Genomic DNA, 17,461 nt, shown 5'->3' on the forward strand with positions numbered 1-17,461 from the left:
CTCTTCGTCTGCATTGTTTGCTAAGGTCCACAAAGCTGCTAATGATGGAGCTCCGTATTCGTCTGTGAGACCGTCGTCAATTGATTGTCGACGCGATGCTTGGTGTTCTTGCGACGTGAAGTCAGGCCCATGGTCAGATGAGGGTTTTCTAGGAGCATAATTGAACTAAAAACGATACAAAAAGACGTAGATCTAGTAGCCAATACTAAAACCGACGAGGTGCGCAGGAGCAAGAAATGATGCGCCACCTCGCTTATTTGCGGGGATTTAAACACCAGTGCTTAGTTAAATAATACTACAAAATGTATCTGAAGTCCCTGTTCTGCCTATCCGTCAGATCCAGGAATTCCTAGTGCAGACAGAATATCAGCATTGTATACGAAAAAAAATCGGAGGAGGCACCTTGTCGATTTTGACCTTCACGCGCTTCCCATCCTCAGTGATTCGCTCGATAACGTATTCGTCTACGTCGAAAACAGACTCTGCATCGCGAATTCGGTTCTCTCGGACAAGAATAGCACGGATGACAAAGAGAAGTGCCGGACAGGCGATGTCGCACATCCCAATCACAGCCCATGGGATGTGGTTGCTACACGTGATTGATGATTATCTTTGCTTCCTAGAGTCGGTTGAGTGACCTACCGCGGCTTATACTGTGCCTTCCACATCAAAGGGCCAACTGCGCTGCCAATGCAGTAAGCCGAAAGCACAGTGGCGTTAGTGACAACCTGCAGGTTGGTTTTCATTCGAGGAGCGACTTCAGTAGCTGACAGAGTGCCTACCTTCTTCGTATGGCCAGCAGTCACACTATTAAGCCATGACAACGACAGTACGAATGCGGGCACGGGGAATCCAGCTATGGGTAGATGAACATAGCAACGCACTACAAGCCTCACACGCACCCAGGAACTGGCCAGCAAGAAGTCCAGTCTGATATCGTGTGAGATGCGGCATTAAAGACGGCTCCGTAAACTCGCAAAAGTAAATCACATACCCGATTTGACCAAGGAAGCAGATTGACTAGCAAGACGCCCAACAACCCCGGAACGAAGTATATAGCACCAACGTATGCTCTGGAATTGGGCCGTCGTGCTGCAAGCCAAACAGCAGTGAAGACTGTCAAAATTTGAATCACACCAGGAACACAAGACAAGAGAGTCGTCTGTAAATAGTTGAATCCAAACGAAACGAGGATAAGTGATTGTTGGTTTAATAATGAGGCAGGCACATTGCATAGAGCCGCGAGGAGAGCGAAGAGCCATGTCTTGGGGTCAGTCAGGGCTTCGATCATCCTAGAGGTCTATACGTCAGACATGAAAAATTACAATTGCATCGAATACATACTGCTCCCTCTTAAAGTGTTTGTTTTCTACTCCTGTTTGGTTTTCCTGTGCTAGCTGTAAGATGCTGGTTGATATCGTAACTTAACAGGCATGCCTTGATGCGCTGCACAGCTTTCACTCGCTCATCGGGAGCAAGGAACCAGGCGCTCGTAGGCGAATCAGGGAACAAGAACCTTTTTCAGGTAGAGACGGTTATGGAGATGAGGCACTAGGAACATTTGCTTCGTAAACTCACCAAAATAAGATGGCAAGGATCATCGTCATTGTAGCGGTGATAACCATAAGCCTGCGATATATCAGAGAGAATATGAAACAATGAAAATAAAATGGCAGACCATTGCCATGGTTCAAACCCAGAGGTGTGAATGTGCAAAGTACCAAAGCTGATGAAACCAGAGATTATTTGTGCTAGAAATTACTGGCTTGGGTGGCAAGATCGATGATACATTGCAGTAAGCGCACCAATGCCAAGCATCATAGCTAGGTTCCAAAATGTCAAATTAGTCGACTTCGTCAATCGTTTGCAAACAAAAGCTTACACCAATAACCAACCCGTAGCGTCTGTTCTGTTCGCGTGTAGAACATGGAGCCAACGATCAAGAATCCGGCGGTGATCGACCCCTCACATACGCCCAGCAACATACGCACGACAAAAAGCTGATTAAAGTTTTTGCACGCTGCATGACATGCAAGTGCAATTGCCCAGACGAAGATATTGATACTTGTATATGCTGTCATTGATATTCACATTGAGGACGTCTGTGAAGCCTACCTTATCCACTTCCCGACCGGGAATCTCTGAAGGGCAAGATTCTGGGGATACTCAAACAGAATATAACCGATATAAAATGCAGTGCCAAGCCTGAAAGATAGTGTGAGGACTATGCGATCTCGAGTAATGCATGTCTCACCAATTGAACCTGAAGTCAGTTAACCATGAGATTTTCGAATCTAAGGACAGTCGAAGGGATATCTTACTCATTCGTAGTCAGGTGTGTGGCCCGCCTGATAATACGCGTCAGCGCGCCGTGTTTGGCTGGTCTCGATGCACAGTCCTCACTGCATTCCAAGGATGGCCGCAGAACCTAAGGTTATCTTGTCCAGGATTTGGATACTATGCGCACGTAAGCGCTAGTCTGTGGCGAACGCAGGCAACTAACCCAAAAAGAACTGCGCAGCAATCATCAAATACAAATGTGGTCGGTTTATAAAACTGAGTACAGCAGCCGACTCACCACACATCAGAGGCATGACATGTCTATCGATCTTCTTTCTGAAGCGAAAGGTTTTTGAACGATATTGAGGTGTATGCAGTTTTCAGAGCGCACCTTATTCTCAAAGCCTCATCGGGCTTAAGAGTCGAAGTCAACCCAGCAACGAGCTGAGCGCCAGTGTCAACTTCAGACACAGAGATCCCTATATAGTTCTTGTCTCTGGATGCAACGCTAGAGGATTTCACACTCATTTGAGAGGACGTGAAGGCGATATTGGCTACACAGTTCAGGAAGAAACTTCCAGCGCTCGTACTAGGTTGATAAGTGAGATTCGCCTATAATATTTACGCTATCTCTTTGCGTATTGGTGCATAACGTACGTGTCAATGAATCCCCGAGGTCCTCGCTGCTATTCCCCTTTCGGTTTCGAGTACGATGCGAATTCGAGCACGCGCATCCACGCACTCGTCAAATGAAGGATCATATACATATTTCCCTATCAAGATGAAATATAACAGAAAGATAAATTCTCACCAGATAATTATTCATGGGCATGATGTGTCCAAGCGTTTCAAAGTTTGAGTTTGACTCCTCGTGTCGTTCTTACCTTAACGAGGCCCAATTCTGCATATTCTACTGCCGATACCCAAGATCAGTTAGGAATCCGGATAGATGGTGGCAAGAGCTGCGACTTCTTCAAAACTTTAACTCGCCACTTGTGGCACTGGCACTGCCGAACAAAACTGAGCGCTAATTTTCGCTTGTCAAAAAGAAGTTTGATGCTTACGGTGAGTTTATACGGCGCTGGTGATGACCGCCGTGCGATTGGTGGATTCAGAAAAGAGAGTGAAGATGCAGACGCTGACGTGGATATCGCTGCAGCACTACATGCATAGTAATATCTAGCTGATAAAACTTTATCTAGACGCTGATAAGATATCATGCGATGAGCGCTTAGTAGAGACACAGCTGGACCTGTATCATATTCATCTTTTCATTCATGGCAGATCCCGACTGATACCACAGGGCGATGATGCAATTTTCTCAGATCATCAAGCAGCGTATTGCATTTATGTAATGTTATGGAACTCGGCTTATAAAAAGGAAATTGCCTAAATTAAAAGTCTAGGTAGGTAACTTGAAACGACAAGTAGTATATAGATACAATTTGAATCTACGCCACTGGCTATGAACGTATCCTTCCATAGCCAGCACTTTGCAATCTAGAAATGTTACCAACGTACTTTAAGTTATAAATATTCGTCTGCCGACAGGAGCTAAATATGCCTCGTCAACAGATACCAGATAATAAACAACGACTGCGAATGAGAGCTGAACAAAAACGCCTTTTTGGGCGAGTCTTTGCCGAGTATCCACACCAGAGCTGCGGCGAATAGACAGCTTCCCATAATGTATGTGTTTTCGATGAAGGCCAACATAACCAGCATGTGACATGCCGTTAGTATGACCTTCGTTCTGAGTATAGAACCGAGAAGGACAGGTATAGTGGGAACGCCAGCCTTCATATCGTCTTCGAAGTCACGGACATCTGTCATGATCTATAGATATGGTCAGGGTCAAATCGTGCGATCATGTGCGTTATACTTACTGCGTGGCATGAGCGGTTGACGGTCGACCAGATTAACAGTTGAGCAACGCTCCATGGAGACGGCAGCGTGTTAGTCAGATTGCCTGACCCTGACAACACGGAGAAGACCACAGCGTAGATGCCACATCTGAAAAGCATTAGTTTAGGCGTTCATTATTCAAGGCGAACACGCAGACGTACCCTCGAATGATCCCATTAAAAATGGCTTTCATGCCAGGGATGCGTTTGATAACCAGGACAGGCGCAGAGGTAGAAGGCTGATGCCTGTCTCCGCTAAACCTCCCGAGGAGGCGCCTCGAGATCAGCCAAAACTTTTTGAAGCTGATCGGAGTGGTCCAGAGCAAAGCAGGAGCAACGAATGTTGCCGTGGTGAGGAGCGTCGAAATTGGACACTGAGATAGCGCGAATGCCAGGAGCACAGCGCTAGCGGTGAGGAAGGTCCGTGCATACAAAAACCAAGAGGCGAGGCGTGGGTCGTTTGCGTTATTGCGGTCTGACGAAAACTGCTCCTTTTTATCCTTAAGATGGTCAGCACCCATGGCAAGGATATCCGATGTAACACAGATGGTTATCTGCGAAGACAATTGTATAAGCGATATGATCTAGTATCAAATTAATGAGCGTACCGGTCTCCAGTCGATACCTGCGTTGGCAGACATGACATAGGACATAAGGGCCGACAGGGCCAAGCTGTTCATCGATATTACGATGGGTCGCAAGAAGAGTTCATCTGCAAGCTTCGGAATTGTGAGGGTTGACATCTTGGATCGAGACTGAACGATAGACAAATGCTACTCTTCCCGGCTTCTTATATCTGGTGCATCTCCGTTCCGTTACTCAAAAGATTGGCACTGATCAATTTAGGTCATCTGTACGAGATTAGAATTAACGCTCAAACCTCGTTCATTCCTGTGTTTTTTCTGTACTGGCGCCACTCGGCGTTTGCTTTGCTTGGAGTGCTTGGTACGTTTTCATTCTGCAGGCTGAGCCAAAAGCAGTGCGAGAAGTTGAAGTTCTATTGTCCGGCTCGGGTCGCTCGCATATACGAACAGTGTCCTACAACAGTTGGTCATACGCGAAATAAGTATTGAGACACACCCAGGTGCGCTGTGCAGCACTTACCTTCGAACATTTCGGCCAACATTTGAATTCCCAATGATCATGCAAAGTTTGCGCTCAACGTTCTGGTTGCCTGTCGACCATCTGTTCGCATCATTAGTTGAGAAGAAAAACAAACCAGACTAGCGAACAGTCCGTCGGTGTCGTAGATTTGTTCTTGGAAAATGACTTGTTGCACCCAGCCATACCGAAGTACACCGTGAGTGAGTCACACGCACGACGACCGCCGCCTTGTACTATTTCGTCGTTTGTAGCAAATCTATTAATAACTGATGCCAAGACTCAAAAGCAAAGCCCTAATATGATGTCATTCGCTATTATTAGAGCGAGTGAGTAGTCGATAGACTTCGGTTGCGTTCCGGACGCGCATTTTTCGAGCTGGGAAGGATGAGGCGGTATATGTGTATTGTGACCCATTGGCAGAGCCTCAATCACCAGGAATGCCACCAAGTTGCGCCCAAGCTGATAAGGAGGCGGTGATGAGCAGGTGGTACTGAACCTTGGATTTTTCCGAGTTCGGTCCTAGCCGCAGTGACACCCAAGAGACGCCGTTCGATTTGCTGTATAAGTAATCTAATACTAACGCCAGCCTATATATGTAGACGCCCACGGCTCCATCGGGCTTCCGATCAAACCGCTTTCAACAGCACTATGTTTGCCGATATGCAACCCGACACGACCGGGTCACTGCAAATATTGACCGACAACAGTTGGCAACGAAGTGCTGGTGAATGGATGTTTGCGAGAACATGGTTGTCTATCGCCTGTACTGCGGCTTGCCTTTATTTTTATTAGCATGACGTTATTGGTACTACCGGTACCACTAAGTTTGAGGAGTATATCCGAGATTCATGTCCAATCAGTTCGGACAAATGATAAGACTATTAGCAGAGTCACACACAAAGTACACACGAGCGGAACTTACCGAAATATATGATGAACTCCTCAGAGTGAATCTATTTGTGTGTGCAAGACCATAAAAACTAAAAAAGCTTGTTGCCTCCTGCTCGCCAAGAGCTATGTTTAGTCGTAGCCTTCAGTTTTCCAGTCCAACACAGAGCAGCTTTACACACAATGTCATCTCTCGGCCGCCCAAGACTTCATATATCCGACGTTACACTTCATCTAAAAGTCGGATGCGCTCGATGAGCGGTGTTTGATTTTAGGCGACCGCTTAGCGTCTTTTAAGTTTCTGCGCGAGCGAGCATCCCAAATATCTCCAAAACAATATATATTGAGTGAATCTTATGAAAGTGCGAGATTATCACAAAGTAATCAAATCTTATCTACATATCTACAGAGCATCAGACATACTAGCAGTACTGATAGTAGATATACCTCGTTCAACTAAATCTTTCTTTAAAGAAATGGAAGCATGATATACTGCAGGAACATTACAAATGGCAAGACTGTGTTGTTGAATGAAACGATACTCTGCTCCAGATGATGAAGATGCTGAAAACTCAACCGTCTGACGTCTCCCGCTGAGATGCTCCATGAGGACTGAATGTGTTGCAGCGCCGCCGAGTGAAATCAGATTATCGAGAGTGTCCACGTCGTCTATGTCAAGCTCTGTGTGGAAGCCGGTTTCCCACACAGCTGCAATGATGATGGTGTGTATGCCAGGATGGTTGACTGGGGCCAGCGAGTCCGGATCATTCGTTTCGTGCTAGAGAAAAAAAGGATAAGTCATTAGAAGAAGTAATACAAAAAGAAAACTTACCAAAAACAAGTACACATGATTCTCAATGAGTATCGGTACGCGTTCTTTCCTGTGCATGATCTCCGCATTTGCGTCCAACGGACGGTTAAGATCATAATGAACTGGGACTTCGCGGCGCACCCTCGTTTTGAAGGCTGTTCGTATGGTTGTTGTGAGGGTTCGGAGGCTCTTAAGACAAGTTTCATAGTTGGGAACCTCCGCGTCAGGCATGAAGTCCTGGCGAGCTGCTGACAGCGCTGCCTCTGCCATCGCCGTGTTGATGCCCGTTTCGGGCATAGCATTCTCTAGTAACACCTTGCAGCGCATATTAGACTTTGTGGCTTCCATCAATTTCTTGAATTGCTCGTTAGTCGGACGTTGGGGAGCATAGGGATGGGAGCGTGCAGGACTGTTGGCCACAGGCCTGGAACCAGCCACAGGCAAATTAGTGATAGGTGAGGGAGGAGTAGACACCAGAGGCAACTCTCTGCGAGATGGGAGTGGTGCAGTAACAGTGATGTCTCCTGTAGCCTGTAGAAGAGAGTCAGTCACAATCATGATACAAGTGAGCGACGCACTCTGATAACTCTGGTTGGGAACAGTTGTCCCCAGTGGCCTTCGGGTGGGCGGTGAGGATCATATACGAATACCTTCCGAATTCCGGGCAGGTCGATGGGTAAGCGTCCCAGATAACGTGTCTGTTCTTCCTCCCTCTGCGTCTCTTGCATGCATCCGATATTCCTGAAGGTTGTCGGTGTGGGCACATCAAATTGATGTGCCTCACGAGACACGAGTTCCGATGGTGCGAATGGAATCTGCGGGAGCCCATAAGTGTGAGCATGAGGGGCTGGTTGCTGTTGGAGCTGCCGGGAGTCTGGCGGTGGAGCTGGCTGCATGAACGGTGGGTGGTAGTCGTGCGACGGGCCTGGTTGCCCAAGATGTTGTCAAGGGATCTGCTGGGGGTCCGGTGGTGGAACTGGCTGCATGAACAGTGGGCAGTAGTCGTGCGACGGGCCTGGTTGCCCAAGATGTTGTCGAGGGAGCTGCCGGGAGTCTGGCGGTGGAGCTGGCTGCATGAATGGTGGGCGGTAGTCATGTGACGGGCCTGGTTGCCCAAGATGTTGTCGAGGGAGCTGCCGGGAGTCCGGCGGTGGAGCTGGCTGCATGGACAATGAATAGTAGTTGTGCGATGGACCTGGTTGTGCGAGATGTTCATCGGCTTCCTCCATATCGACTTCCTCCATATCATCTTCCTCCTCCATCTCATCGTCCTTGTCCTCGTCCTCATCCATGCCTTCGGATTCGATTAACGAGATTAGTTGCTGGTATGATGCCGGACCTTGAGGTTGTTCGACATGGACACCAATCTGGCTTGCATCCAAATTTAAAGATGGGTTTAAACCCGAATTTTTCCCTGGTTTTTTTATTGCCTAATAATATTATATTAGTAGCATGCGTAGGTAGTACTGCAAGACTTACCTTCGCATTCTTGCGCGAGGGACACTTTTTCGTGATCTTCATGTGCTTGCCAGTTGCACTGGCCTTTGGAGGCATGATGATGGGTGGGTGGAAAATGTATAAGAAAAATGTACGCTCGAGTCCAGGTGCTTAACAGCCGGGGTTATTTAATTGGCCCCAGGGTTCTATCGGCCTCATGGTGCAGCCAATTTAATTGAAAGATCAATCAGTAATCACGAATGCAGACATTTATGTATTAGACACACCGAAATCTGCATGCTGCAAACCTCGTGGCATGATGATCAGTATGTTTGATGCAGTTTCATGTGGGGTAAGGACAGAATAGGCAAAAGATGTGATAGTGCGGAATGATATTGATGGTGACAAGATAGTATCAATAGTGACAGAAGAAGAGAAATCAGTCACGAGGTTAAAGAAATCAGTCACGAGGCTACATCGAACATTACGACAAAACTCTTGAATACATAAAACTGGTACACCGTTGATCTAGAGCGGTAATCGACGAATCAGTGACATTTTTGATCAAGATAAGAAATGAACTTAACTGATTGCCTAGTCCCGACCGCTTTCGGAGTCTTCGCCACCATTGTTAGCCATGATCAAGTCTGTGTCGGTGACCCCATGTGCGATAAGTAGTCCTTCCATATCGTTGTATTTACCTTGCACAAACTTGAGGGACTCTTTTGCTTTGAGGAGGTTCGTAGTAATGCTGGAGGATGGTTCAGAAACCTCTGTGCACTCTTTCTGCATGTTTTCAATCCAGAGTCAAAGCCCATCTTCTGCGGCTTCATGTTCTTTCTTCAACTTGTTGATGGATTGGTTCAAGAAACTGGTCCACCTGCTCGCCTCTTCTACCTGCCAGATCCTGGTCATGATAAGGTGGCAAAGCTTCTTGCAAGTGGCATACTGAGCGGCAACAGCCACTTTGAGATCCTCAGGCGGTATGTTTGTGTCACCCAGAATCTCTGGGGCCTGTTTAATCGAGTTCAATACAATAAGTACCAGCAAAAATGTGGAAAAGACTTACAAGGGACACAAAACTTGCAATAGGGATATCATGTCCCTCTGACTCAGAGTCAAACAAAGCAGAGTTAAATGAGGAGCAGCTCCCCTTGGGAGATCGTAAGGTGTAGCTCCCCCAGGGAGAGTGTAAGGAGTAGTTCCCCAGGGGAGACCGAGACCTGTGTAGAGACCGAGACCTACACTTAGCCTTGGGACTTGCTCTATAAACAGGAGAGGAATGTTCGACGAAAGTTGCAGAGCTGGTTGGGCTAGTAGGGCGCATAGTAGCAATACAAGTGTCCAGCATGATATGAACAATGGACTTGGAGGATTTGACCTGAATGTTTTCTCACTCAGCCTCTCGCTGCGGTGCTGTCAACAGACTTGTCAGCGAGTTTCAGAGTTTGAAGGACTTAACAGAATTCAAAATACATGGCGATGGATGGTCAGTCACGGTGATTCTTAAGGCTGCGATATCAATAAGTTCTTCAAGTTGAATGCTCTGATGGCATCCAATGTAGAAGAGGGCTTTACCTCTGATGAGACATTTTTAGGGCTGGAGAGTACATTTTTGATATCAAACCTACACGATGGTCCTGATCAAGCTGGCTATCATATAGTGGTACTAGCCAATATCCTTGTCCCACCTGTTCCATGCCATTTGTGAAGGTAGAAGAACTTTGCACTCACCTTACAGATGATCCGCAATGCAATGCTGTACCCATCTCTCGTGCACTTTGCCAACCTGCTGGTCCAGGTGAAGAACACATGGGTTGCTATCACACGAAATCTGGCTCTATTTATGGGTTTCAACGGCCAAATACGTTCGAGCACATGAAGGCTCATGACTATGAGTCTGCTTGCGAACATAATGTGTACTACCCATTTTCTGGGAGGGAGGAATGGGAACTCGCCAAATTTCTCATCGAGAATCTGAATCAGGGGCAAATAAGTTGCTTTTTGAAGTTATTATGGGTCAGTGAACTTTACATTAACTTTTAAATTTTAACAGCTCACTATTAGGTGAAGTCAGAAACACGGCAACAGCCCACATTCAAAACTGCGCCCCAACTGCTAACATTTATGGACGCCCTGCCAAAGGGACCACAGTGGTGCTGCACAACAATTGAGACAGATGGTTATGTTACAATGCATCTTGTGCATCTTATCTGGTGTGACACTTTGGAGGTAATGAAGCACATATTTGGCAATCTGATTTTTGCCAATGACATGGAATTCGATCCATATGAGATATTTATTGACGGAGAACGGGAATATAGTGAATGGATGTCGAGTTCACATGCGCATGATATCCAGGCTTGTATTATTTTTTATGTTCGAATACGAATTCTGACGATAGTTTTTATACATAGGACGAGCTTCCACGAGGTGCTACCATTGTGCCCATCGTTCTTGCATCGGACAAAACTCCTTTCACTTGACACACAGGAGGTCTCGAGATGCATCCCACATTCCTTACTATCGCTAACATCCAATCTGACATTCGCATGAAGGCTATGGCTCACACATGGTCGTGCATCACGTATATGCCCATTCCTCAGTTCATCTGCAACCCTGAGTTCTCTTCACTCTTGCAAGCCTGTGTGTGGCATCGGTGCATGGATATAGTCTGCATGAATCTCAAGGAGGCAGCTGCTGTAGGCACAAGTATGGTGGACCCATTGGGTCTCTCACGCTATGGATTTACCCCCCTTGTCACATATACCGCCGACCTCCCCAAACAACAGATGGTTTCATGTGTAAGTAAGAATACATCACCAGTCACTCTAGCCATCCAGTCACAGTTCGGGGACAGAAAGTTGTATGAACCTCGCGACGGCCGGGGCACACTCAGGACGCTTTAAGAACTTGGTCAGCATATTGATCCCTGGAAGGTCCAGGAATTTCAAGAAGCAGCCAAAGTGTCACATCTCAGCGGGGTGCAGCTTCCCTTCTGGTGTGACTGGTGCTTCGCTGATCCAGCTATTTTCCTTGCACCTGAACTTCTCCACACATGCCATAAATTTTTCTTCAATCACATTCTCAAGTGGTGTAAGGAAGTTGTTGGGGCTGATGAACTTGATACTTGCTTTTGTTCGCAACATAAACACATTGGAACCCATCACTTTGGGCAAGGTGTCTTCCATGTCTCGCAGATGACCGGTCAGGAACATCGGGACATCCAACACACAATTGTATCTACAATCACAGGTGTCGTCGATCCTGATTTCGTCTGCGCTGTTCGCGCGATGGTCGATTTCATCTACAAAGCACAGGCTCCAACTTTCACTCCAACATCGATCGCTGACATGACCTTCTCACTCCAAGAGTTTCACAAATTCAAACATGCAATTCTCCGTGCCAAGGCTCGCCGAGGAACATCGGGTCCTATTGAGCATTTTGAAATTCCAAAACGTGAGCTCTTAGCATCATTCGCTTGAGCCATCCCCCAGCTTGGCTCCATCATACAATTTACTGCTGATGTCAGTGAGCGCATGCTCATCACACAGTGCAAGAGTCCATTTGAGCGCACCAGCCACCAACATGCAACGTTCACTCAGCAAGTCATCCGTCTCCTGGACCGGGAAGAGACTACATGCCAGTTCGACCTCTATGCCCTCCTCCACTCAAACGACATGTCCCTCAACAACCTCATTGTCAATGAATTTGACGAAGTCGTTGACATGGACCTGATGTTGGGTTTGATCATGCACGTCACTCCTGAAGAACTGTCTCGTTTTCAAGGCCCACGTCCTGTTCGCAACCATTTCCTCAAAGGCCTGCTGTCTGAAGACAGCAGGATCACCTTTCATATCACTGTATCCAGTGACCACACCAACAAGACAGCGCCTTTTTTGGCGCGATTATACCAGCTTCCTGACTTTCCTCTGATGCTTCACTCCTTCATTGAAAGTGTCAACCCTATGCTTGCAACTCGTTTCCAGAACCGTCTGCTCAATGTCTGGAACAAGTTTCATATTCAGCTGCATTCAATGTTGCGTCCGCGTCTTGTCATGCCGAGCCAGCAGGTACAAGCATATCTGCCATCTACCAATTATCCTCGTGGAAATTGTGATGCTGTCCTGCTGCAGATGCACAGTGAAGGTGAAGAAGGTGAAAATCTTGGTGAGTTTTGAAGTTACGGTCAGTATCTTTGTATTCATGCATTTCTTCACTAGACGCCATTGTAGCTCAAGTTCGCATGGTGTTCAGCTTGTCAAAGAAAGGCCCACCATTGCCTGCTGAACTTGATCAAATATTCCTCTATGTACAGCTCTTTGAAGTCGTCGCACATCCTTAAGATGATGTTGGAGTCATGATGTTCCGTGTTAAGTGCTGTTTTGTGACCGGTCCTGATGGCACACAAGTGTGGGTTGGCATGATCATTCCTCTGCTCGATGTTACCCATGCAATCAAGCTCATTCCTGTTTATGGGGACAGAGCTAATTGTGCTGTTGACTCCTCGACGTGTTTGGAAAGCTATGATACCTTCTACCTTAACAATTTTTCAGACAAAGAATGGTACCACACGCTACACACAGACTTTATGTAGTTTCTCTCGAGTCTAGACGTCCTGTGGTGTGCATTGCAATGTTAGATTGATTGATTGGACTATCTTGCAAAGATAAGATTCGGTAAACAATTTAAGACTAAATCTAAGACTCGATTTCGTGATTTTGACACGACTAAGTGAGTTGTCAGATCTCCATCAATCACATGAGTTCGCTACTGAAGTCGTAAGTGTTCGTAAGTGTTCATAATGCGCATAAGTTAAGGGTTCATTTCAGTCATTTTGCAGATGTTGAAGATAGGCCCATGTAGCTGCGATGCTCTGACCCGGGTGAGCGTGAGTAAACCTCGGAAATTTTGGTGCCTGTAGGTTGGGTGCGGGTATGACCCTCATCGACTCATCTCTCGGCTCATCTCTCGGCTACCCCAAACATCACACATCCAGCTTTGCGCCCCGAGATCTAAGGCAAAATCTACTGCAGATTCAGTCTTGGGATCCAAATAAACTCTTACTTTGAGGTTGCCGTCTGGAATATTGATAAGATGAGTATCACTGTGGTGTGGTACCCCAAAGAGGTAGCTGCCAGAAAGTGGCCACCGTGATCGGCGGATGCTCAACCGTGTTTGAGGATCTCTGGCAGCTACCTCTTTGGGGTACCACACCACAGTGATACTCATCTTATCAATATTCCAGACGGCAACCTCAAAGTAAGAGTTTATTTGGATCCCAAGACTGAATCTGCAGTAGATTTTGCCTTAGATCTCGGGGCGCAAAGCTGGATGTGTGATGTTTGGGGTAGCCGAGAGATGAGCCGAGAGATGAGTCGATGAGGGTCATACCCGCACCCAACCTACAGGCACCAAAATTTCCGAGGTTTACTCACGCTCACCCGGGTCAGAGCATCGCAGCTACATGGGCCTATCTTCAACATCTGCAAAATGACTGAAATGAACCCTTAACTTATGCGCATTATGAACACTTACGAACACTTACGACTTCAGTAGCGAACTCATGTGATTGATGGAGATCTGACAACTCACTTAGTCGTGTCAAAATCACGAAATCGAGTCTTAGATTTAGTCTTAAATTGTTTACCGAATCTTATCTTTGCAAGATAGTCCAATCAATCAATCTAACATTGCAATGCACACCACAGGACGTCTAGACTCGAGAGAAACTACATAAAGTCTGTGTGTAGCGTGTGGTACCATTCTTTGTCTGAAAAATTGTTAAGGTAGAAGGTATCATAGCTTTCCAAACACGTCGTTCCTTGGAAAGCTTGCTTCCCTCTACAGTCAGTCCAAGGGCATGGCTTGTGGGACTGGCAAATCCGCCTATAGCACTGAAACACGTCCCCGCCATATCAACAATTATCTCAGCTATCTTCAGGGCGACTGAGTTTTTCTCCGCCTCAGTATAGCGAGTCCATATACTACTCAAAGGCTCGCCATCGATGTATTCTTGAGCGACAAATGGGTTCAGTCCATCAGCGCGAAATGTGTATATCTTGGGGACTAGAATATTTGGACACCGTGCAGATATCAAGGATATGGAAGCAACCTCATTTAATATTTGGTGAGGCAGGAGAGTATCTGGTTTTGGAAGGCGCAGAGCAAAAGACTTGGATGTCATGGAGTCGTCCCAGCCAGAGAGCTATACACCATGGGACTTTGACGACGAGGAAGAAGGGCTTCGAAGAATGGACTTGCCCAAGATATCAGGTATACCTCATTATATCCCCCTTCGCCAAGCTTCCTGTCCACTAAAACCTCTGGTGTAGGTCTGTCTTTGGAGATGGCACTGGTTGCATCTTTGAGGGTTTGCTGTAGTACTGGGATGGACATTGCACATGCAGGCCATATATCATTGCTGCAGAGTCCAGACAAAGAATATTTGAATCTCTGCGAGCATGTTTGAAGTTCATTGAGATGCTGCAAATAATAGCGCCTAAATCAAACTTGAGGGAAGTGAATGTTGATATTCACAACTTAGGAGGTATTACATGTAAAAGAATGTATTATCCTCTAGGGAAAACATCGCAAAGTGATAAATAAAATATGTAAATGAGTGGAAGGTGCCCAGAGTCCATTATGATACTTCAAGTTAAACAAACAAACAAACAAACAAAGAGAAACCATCACCGTGACCAAGGAAGAAAGAACTGGCAACACAAAATGATTCTCGATTCTTGAGACTAACCACACCTATACTCATACTCCAGCATCTCCGAAGGTCGTCTCTACATCAATTCAGGACACATGCACCCCTCAGTCCATCCATTGGGGGCCATTGCAGATCTGGTGTACATGGTAGTCGTCCGCGGTATCCGTTGAGCCATATATGACTCCCAACAATTGGTTTGGGTCAGGTGTGGGAGGTTGGTATTGAGTGGACTGGGGTTGGTATTGAGTGGGTTCAGGTTGGTATTGGGTGGGGTGGAATTGCATGGGTCGGGGTGGAATGGGCTCTGGTTCCACGACTTGGGGTCCATATTGACCAAGTTCGGGTTGGTATTGGGTGGGGTGGAATTGCATGGGTCGGGGTGGAATGGGTTCTGGTTCCATGATTTGAGGTTGGTATTGGGTCAGGTGGAATTGCATGGGTCAGGGTGGAATGGGTTCCGGTTCCATGATTTGAGGTTGGTATTGAGCAAGTTCAGGTTGGTATTGGTATTTAGTGCTGCCGTGGTCCGGTTCAGTCCGGTTCAGAGGGTCATAGAGGAGAACCAAGAACCGGACCATCGGTTCAGTTCTACGAAATGTCTGAACCCAGAACTGGACCTCAGAGAACAGTTCTCTGTGGTCTGGTTTGGTTTTTTTGGGGTCCGAACCCGAACCAGACTCAAAAATTTCTGTGTGGAGCACATTAATGAAAGGTAGAAGTTTGAAAGTTTTCTCCTGCATCTATGAAAGTGGGTAGAGACCCTGTGGTAATGTCTTTGAGTCGAGTTGTATGCGCATTGAATATGAATGATCTGTCGGGATAAGCAGCGGTCAATTCGTGTGGTAGAGTTGGAATGTTGTGATGGAAGAGTCGATTGAGGAGGAATCCCTTTGTGAATAGATAAATCCCAGCTAATTGAACACATAGCACCCAAAACAAGATTCAAAATTCACGAGATATCATTGCATTCAGAATACAAATTTGTCGAGTACAGTAACATTAATGCATAAGTTGTAATGAGACGCACCACATTATTGACCATATCTGGACCTTGAGCGTAGCTTTGAGCACGTTGTGACAGCAAGTCATGTGAGAGTTTGATTGATTAGTACTTACCTTCAAAAAGGCTAAAGGTAGCCTGATTAACCAGTAGTGCGAATCCTGAAGACAACAGTTTGACGTGGAGACCGAAGTTGTCACAGTCAAAGTCAAAGTCAAAGTCGATAACAGTTCGGAATGGTTCAGCAAGGCCGAACCAGAATGGGACCATTGGGGAAGACCTTGAACTGAGAACCATTTTCTGGTCTGGTTCTGGCTGGTGTGAGAACCGTGGACTGAACCACGGAGAACTGGATCAAAAGTCCGGTTCGAACCATGGTTCTGGACTGGACCACAGCAGCACTATTGGTATTGGGCGGGGTTTAATTGCATAGGCATGGGCTCCAGTTGCATGACTTGGGTTTCGTATCAAGTGGCTTCTGGTTGGTATTGGTATTGGGTGGGGTGGAATTGCATGGGTCGGGGTGGCATAGGTTCTGGTTGCATGACTTAGGGTTCGTATTGGTAGCCAAAGGGCAGGGGCTGTGCAAGGGGGAGGGGCTGTACCATAGGCTGGGATGATGAATGGGCCTCATATGATCCTATTGCAGGGCATGCAACATGACTGTGCGGTATAGGAACATGCTTATGTATGCTTTTGCGGTGGGCTGTGAGGAGGGAAGGATTGTGAGTTTTAAAGTCACAATCATCGTGAAGGCAGTTGTGGCATTGCTTGCCTGCACTAAAATGAAATGAAATAACATACTCAATCAGGTGAAATTAATGACAGTGATAAATGAGCGCATACTGTTTATCAGAATGGATGCCATAGCTTTTTTTAATCAGTGTCGCAAAGTTACACCCAGGCCAGGTGCAGATGTACTTACTGCACAAGCGAATATAAGCGAGGTGAACTGTATACCATACGGGAGAAACACGTACTTTTTTGGATGCATGGCTTCATGTCTCTTGAGGTCGACGCGCTTGTCAAAAGTTTGGTTGCAGCCAGGCCCCCCAGTAGAGCAAACATAGATCTAAATATGACAAGGGTCAGTCTTCAAGTTAATGCATAAAGTATATGCATGAATAGGCTTACCTTTGGCATGATTGGTTATATAAGAATATCAGTGAGGATATGACTTGTGAGGTGAATGTACAATTCAACTTGAGCGAATGATGGTGCTGGATAAGTATTAGGGTAGGCATATAAATGATTCCCTGCTGTGGTCTTAGCATTGTGCTTTTAGGTGGACAAACACTTGTGGAATTCATACAGAGGTT

At 46.4% G+C, this 17,461-nt stretch overlaps 4 protein-coding genes across 4 annotated transcripts; 1 reads left to right on the top strand and 3 right to left on the bottom strand.

Annotated features, from left to right (window-relative positions):
• Nucleotides 1-6,410: 6,410 nt before the first annotated feature.
• Nucleotides 6,411-8,541, bottom strand: F5891DRAFT_987801 (uncharacterized protein; the record flags this gene model as incomplete). The annotated part of the gene is made up of 6 exons (XM_041377953.1): nt 6,411-6,502; nt 6,600-6,954; nt 7,009-7,518; nt 7,566-7,877; nt 7,965-8,417; nt 8,467-8,541. 6 exons carry the CDS (start codon nt 8,539-8,541, stop codon nt 6,411-6,413), a joined length of 1,797 nt encoding a protein of 598 aa, XP_041217157.1.
• Nucleotides 8,542-9,231: 690 nt separating this feature from the next.
• F5891DRAFT_1199234 (uncharacterized protein) lies at nt 9,232-9,751 on the bottom strand (the record flags this gene model as incomplete). Its single annotated transcript, XM_041368727.1, has 2 exons — nt 9,232-9,438; nt 9,494-9,751. 2 exons carry the CDS (start codon nt 9,749-9,751, stop codon nt 9,232-9,234), a joined length of 465 nt encoding a protein of 154 aa, XP_041217158.1.
• A 371-nt stretch (nt 9,752-10,122) lies between these two features.
• Nucleotides 10,123-13,021, top strand: F5891DRAFT_1131991 (uncharacterized protein; the record flags this gene model as incomplete). The annotated part of the gene is made up of 9 exons (XM_041364714.1): nt 10,123-10,447; nt 10,502-10,803; nt 10,842-10,857; nt 10,918-11,228; nt 11,346-11,883; nt 11,911-11,951; nt 11,979-12,594; nt 12,648-12,751; nt 12,803-13,021. 9 exons carry the CDS (start codon nt 10,123-10,125, stop codon nt 13,019-13,021), a joined length of 2,472 nt encoding a protein of 823 aa, XP_041217159.1.
• Nucleotides 13,022-15,246: 2,225 nt separating this feature from the next.
• F5891DRAFT_1199236 (uncharacterized protein) lies at nt 15,247-16,412 on the bottom strand (the record flags this gene model as incomplete). The annotated part of the gene is made up of 2 exons (XM_041368728.1): nt 15,247-15,533; nt 16,259-16,412. 2 exons carry the CDS (start codon nt 16,410-16,412, stop codon nt 15,247-15,249), a joined length of 441 nt encoding a protein of 146 aa, XP_041217160.1.
• Between the last annotated feature and the right edge of the window lie 1,049 nt (nt 16,413-17,461).

Source organism: Suillus fuscotomentosus, assembly GCF_016647785.1.
Source record: "Suillus fuscotomentosus strain FC203 chromosome Unknown F5891scaffold_180, whole genome shotgun sequence".
NCBI classification, from domain to species: Eukaryota; Fungi; Basidiomycota; class Agaricomycetes; order Boletales; family Suillaceae; genus Suillus; species Suillus fuscotomentosus.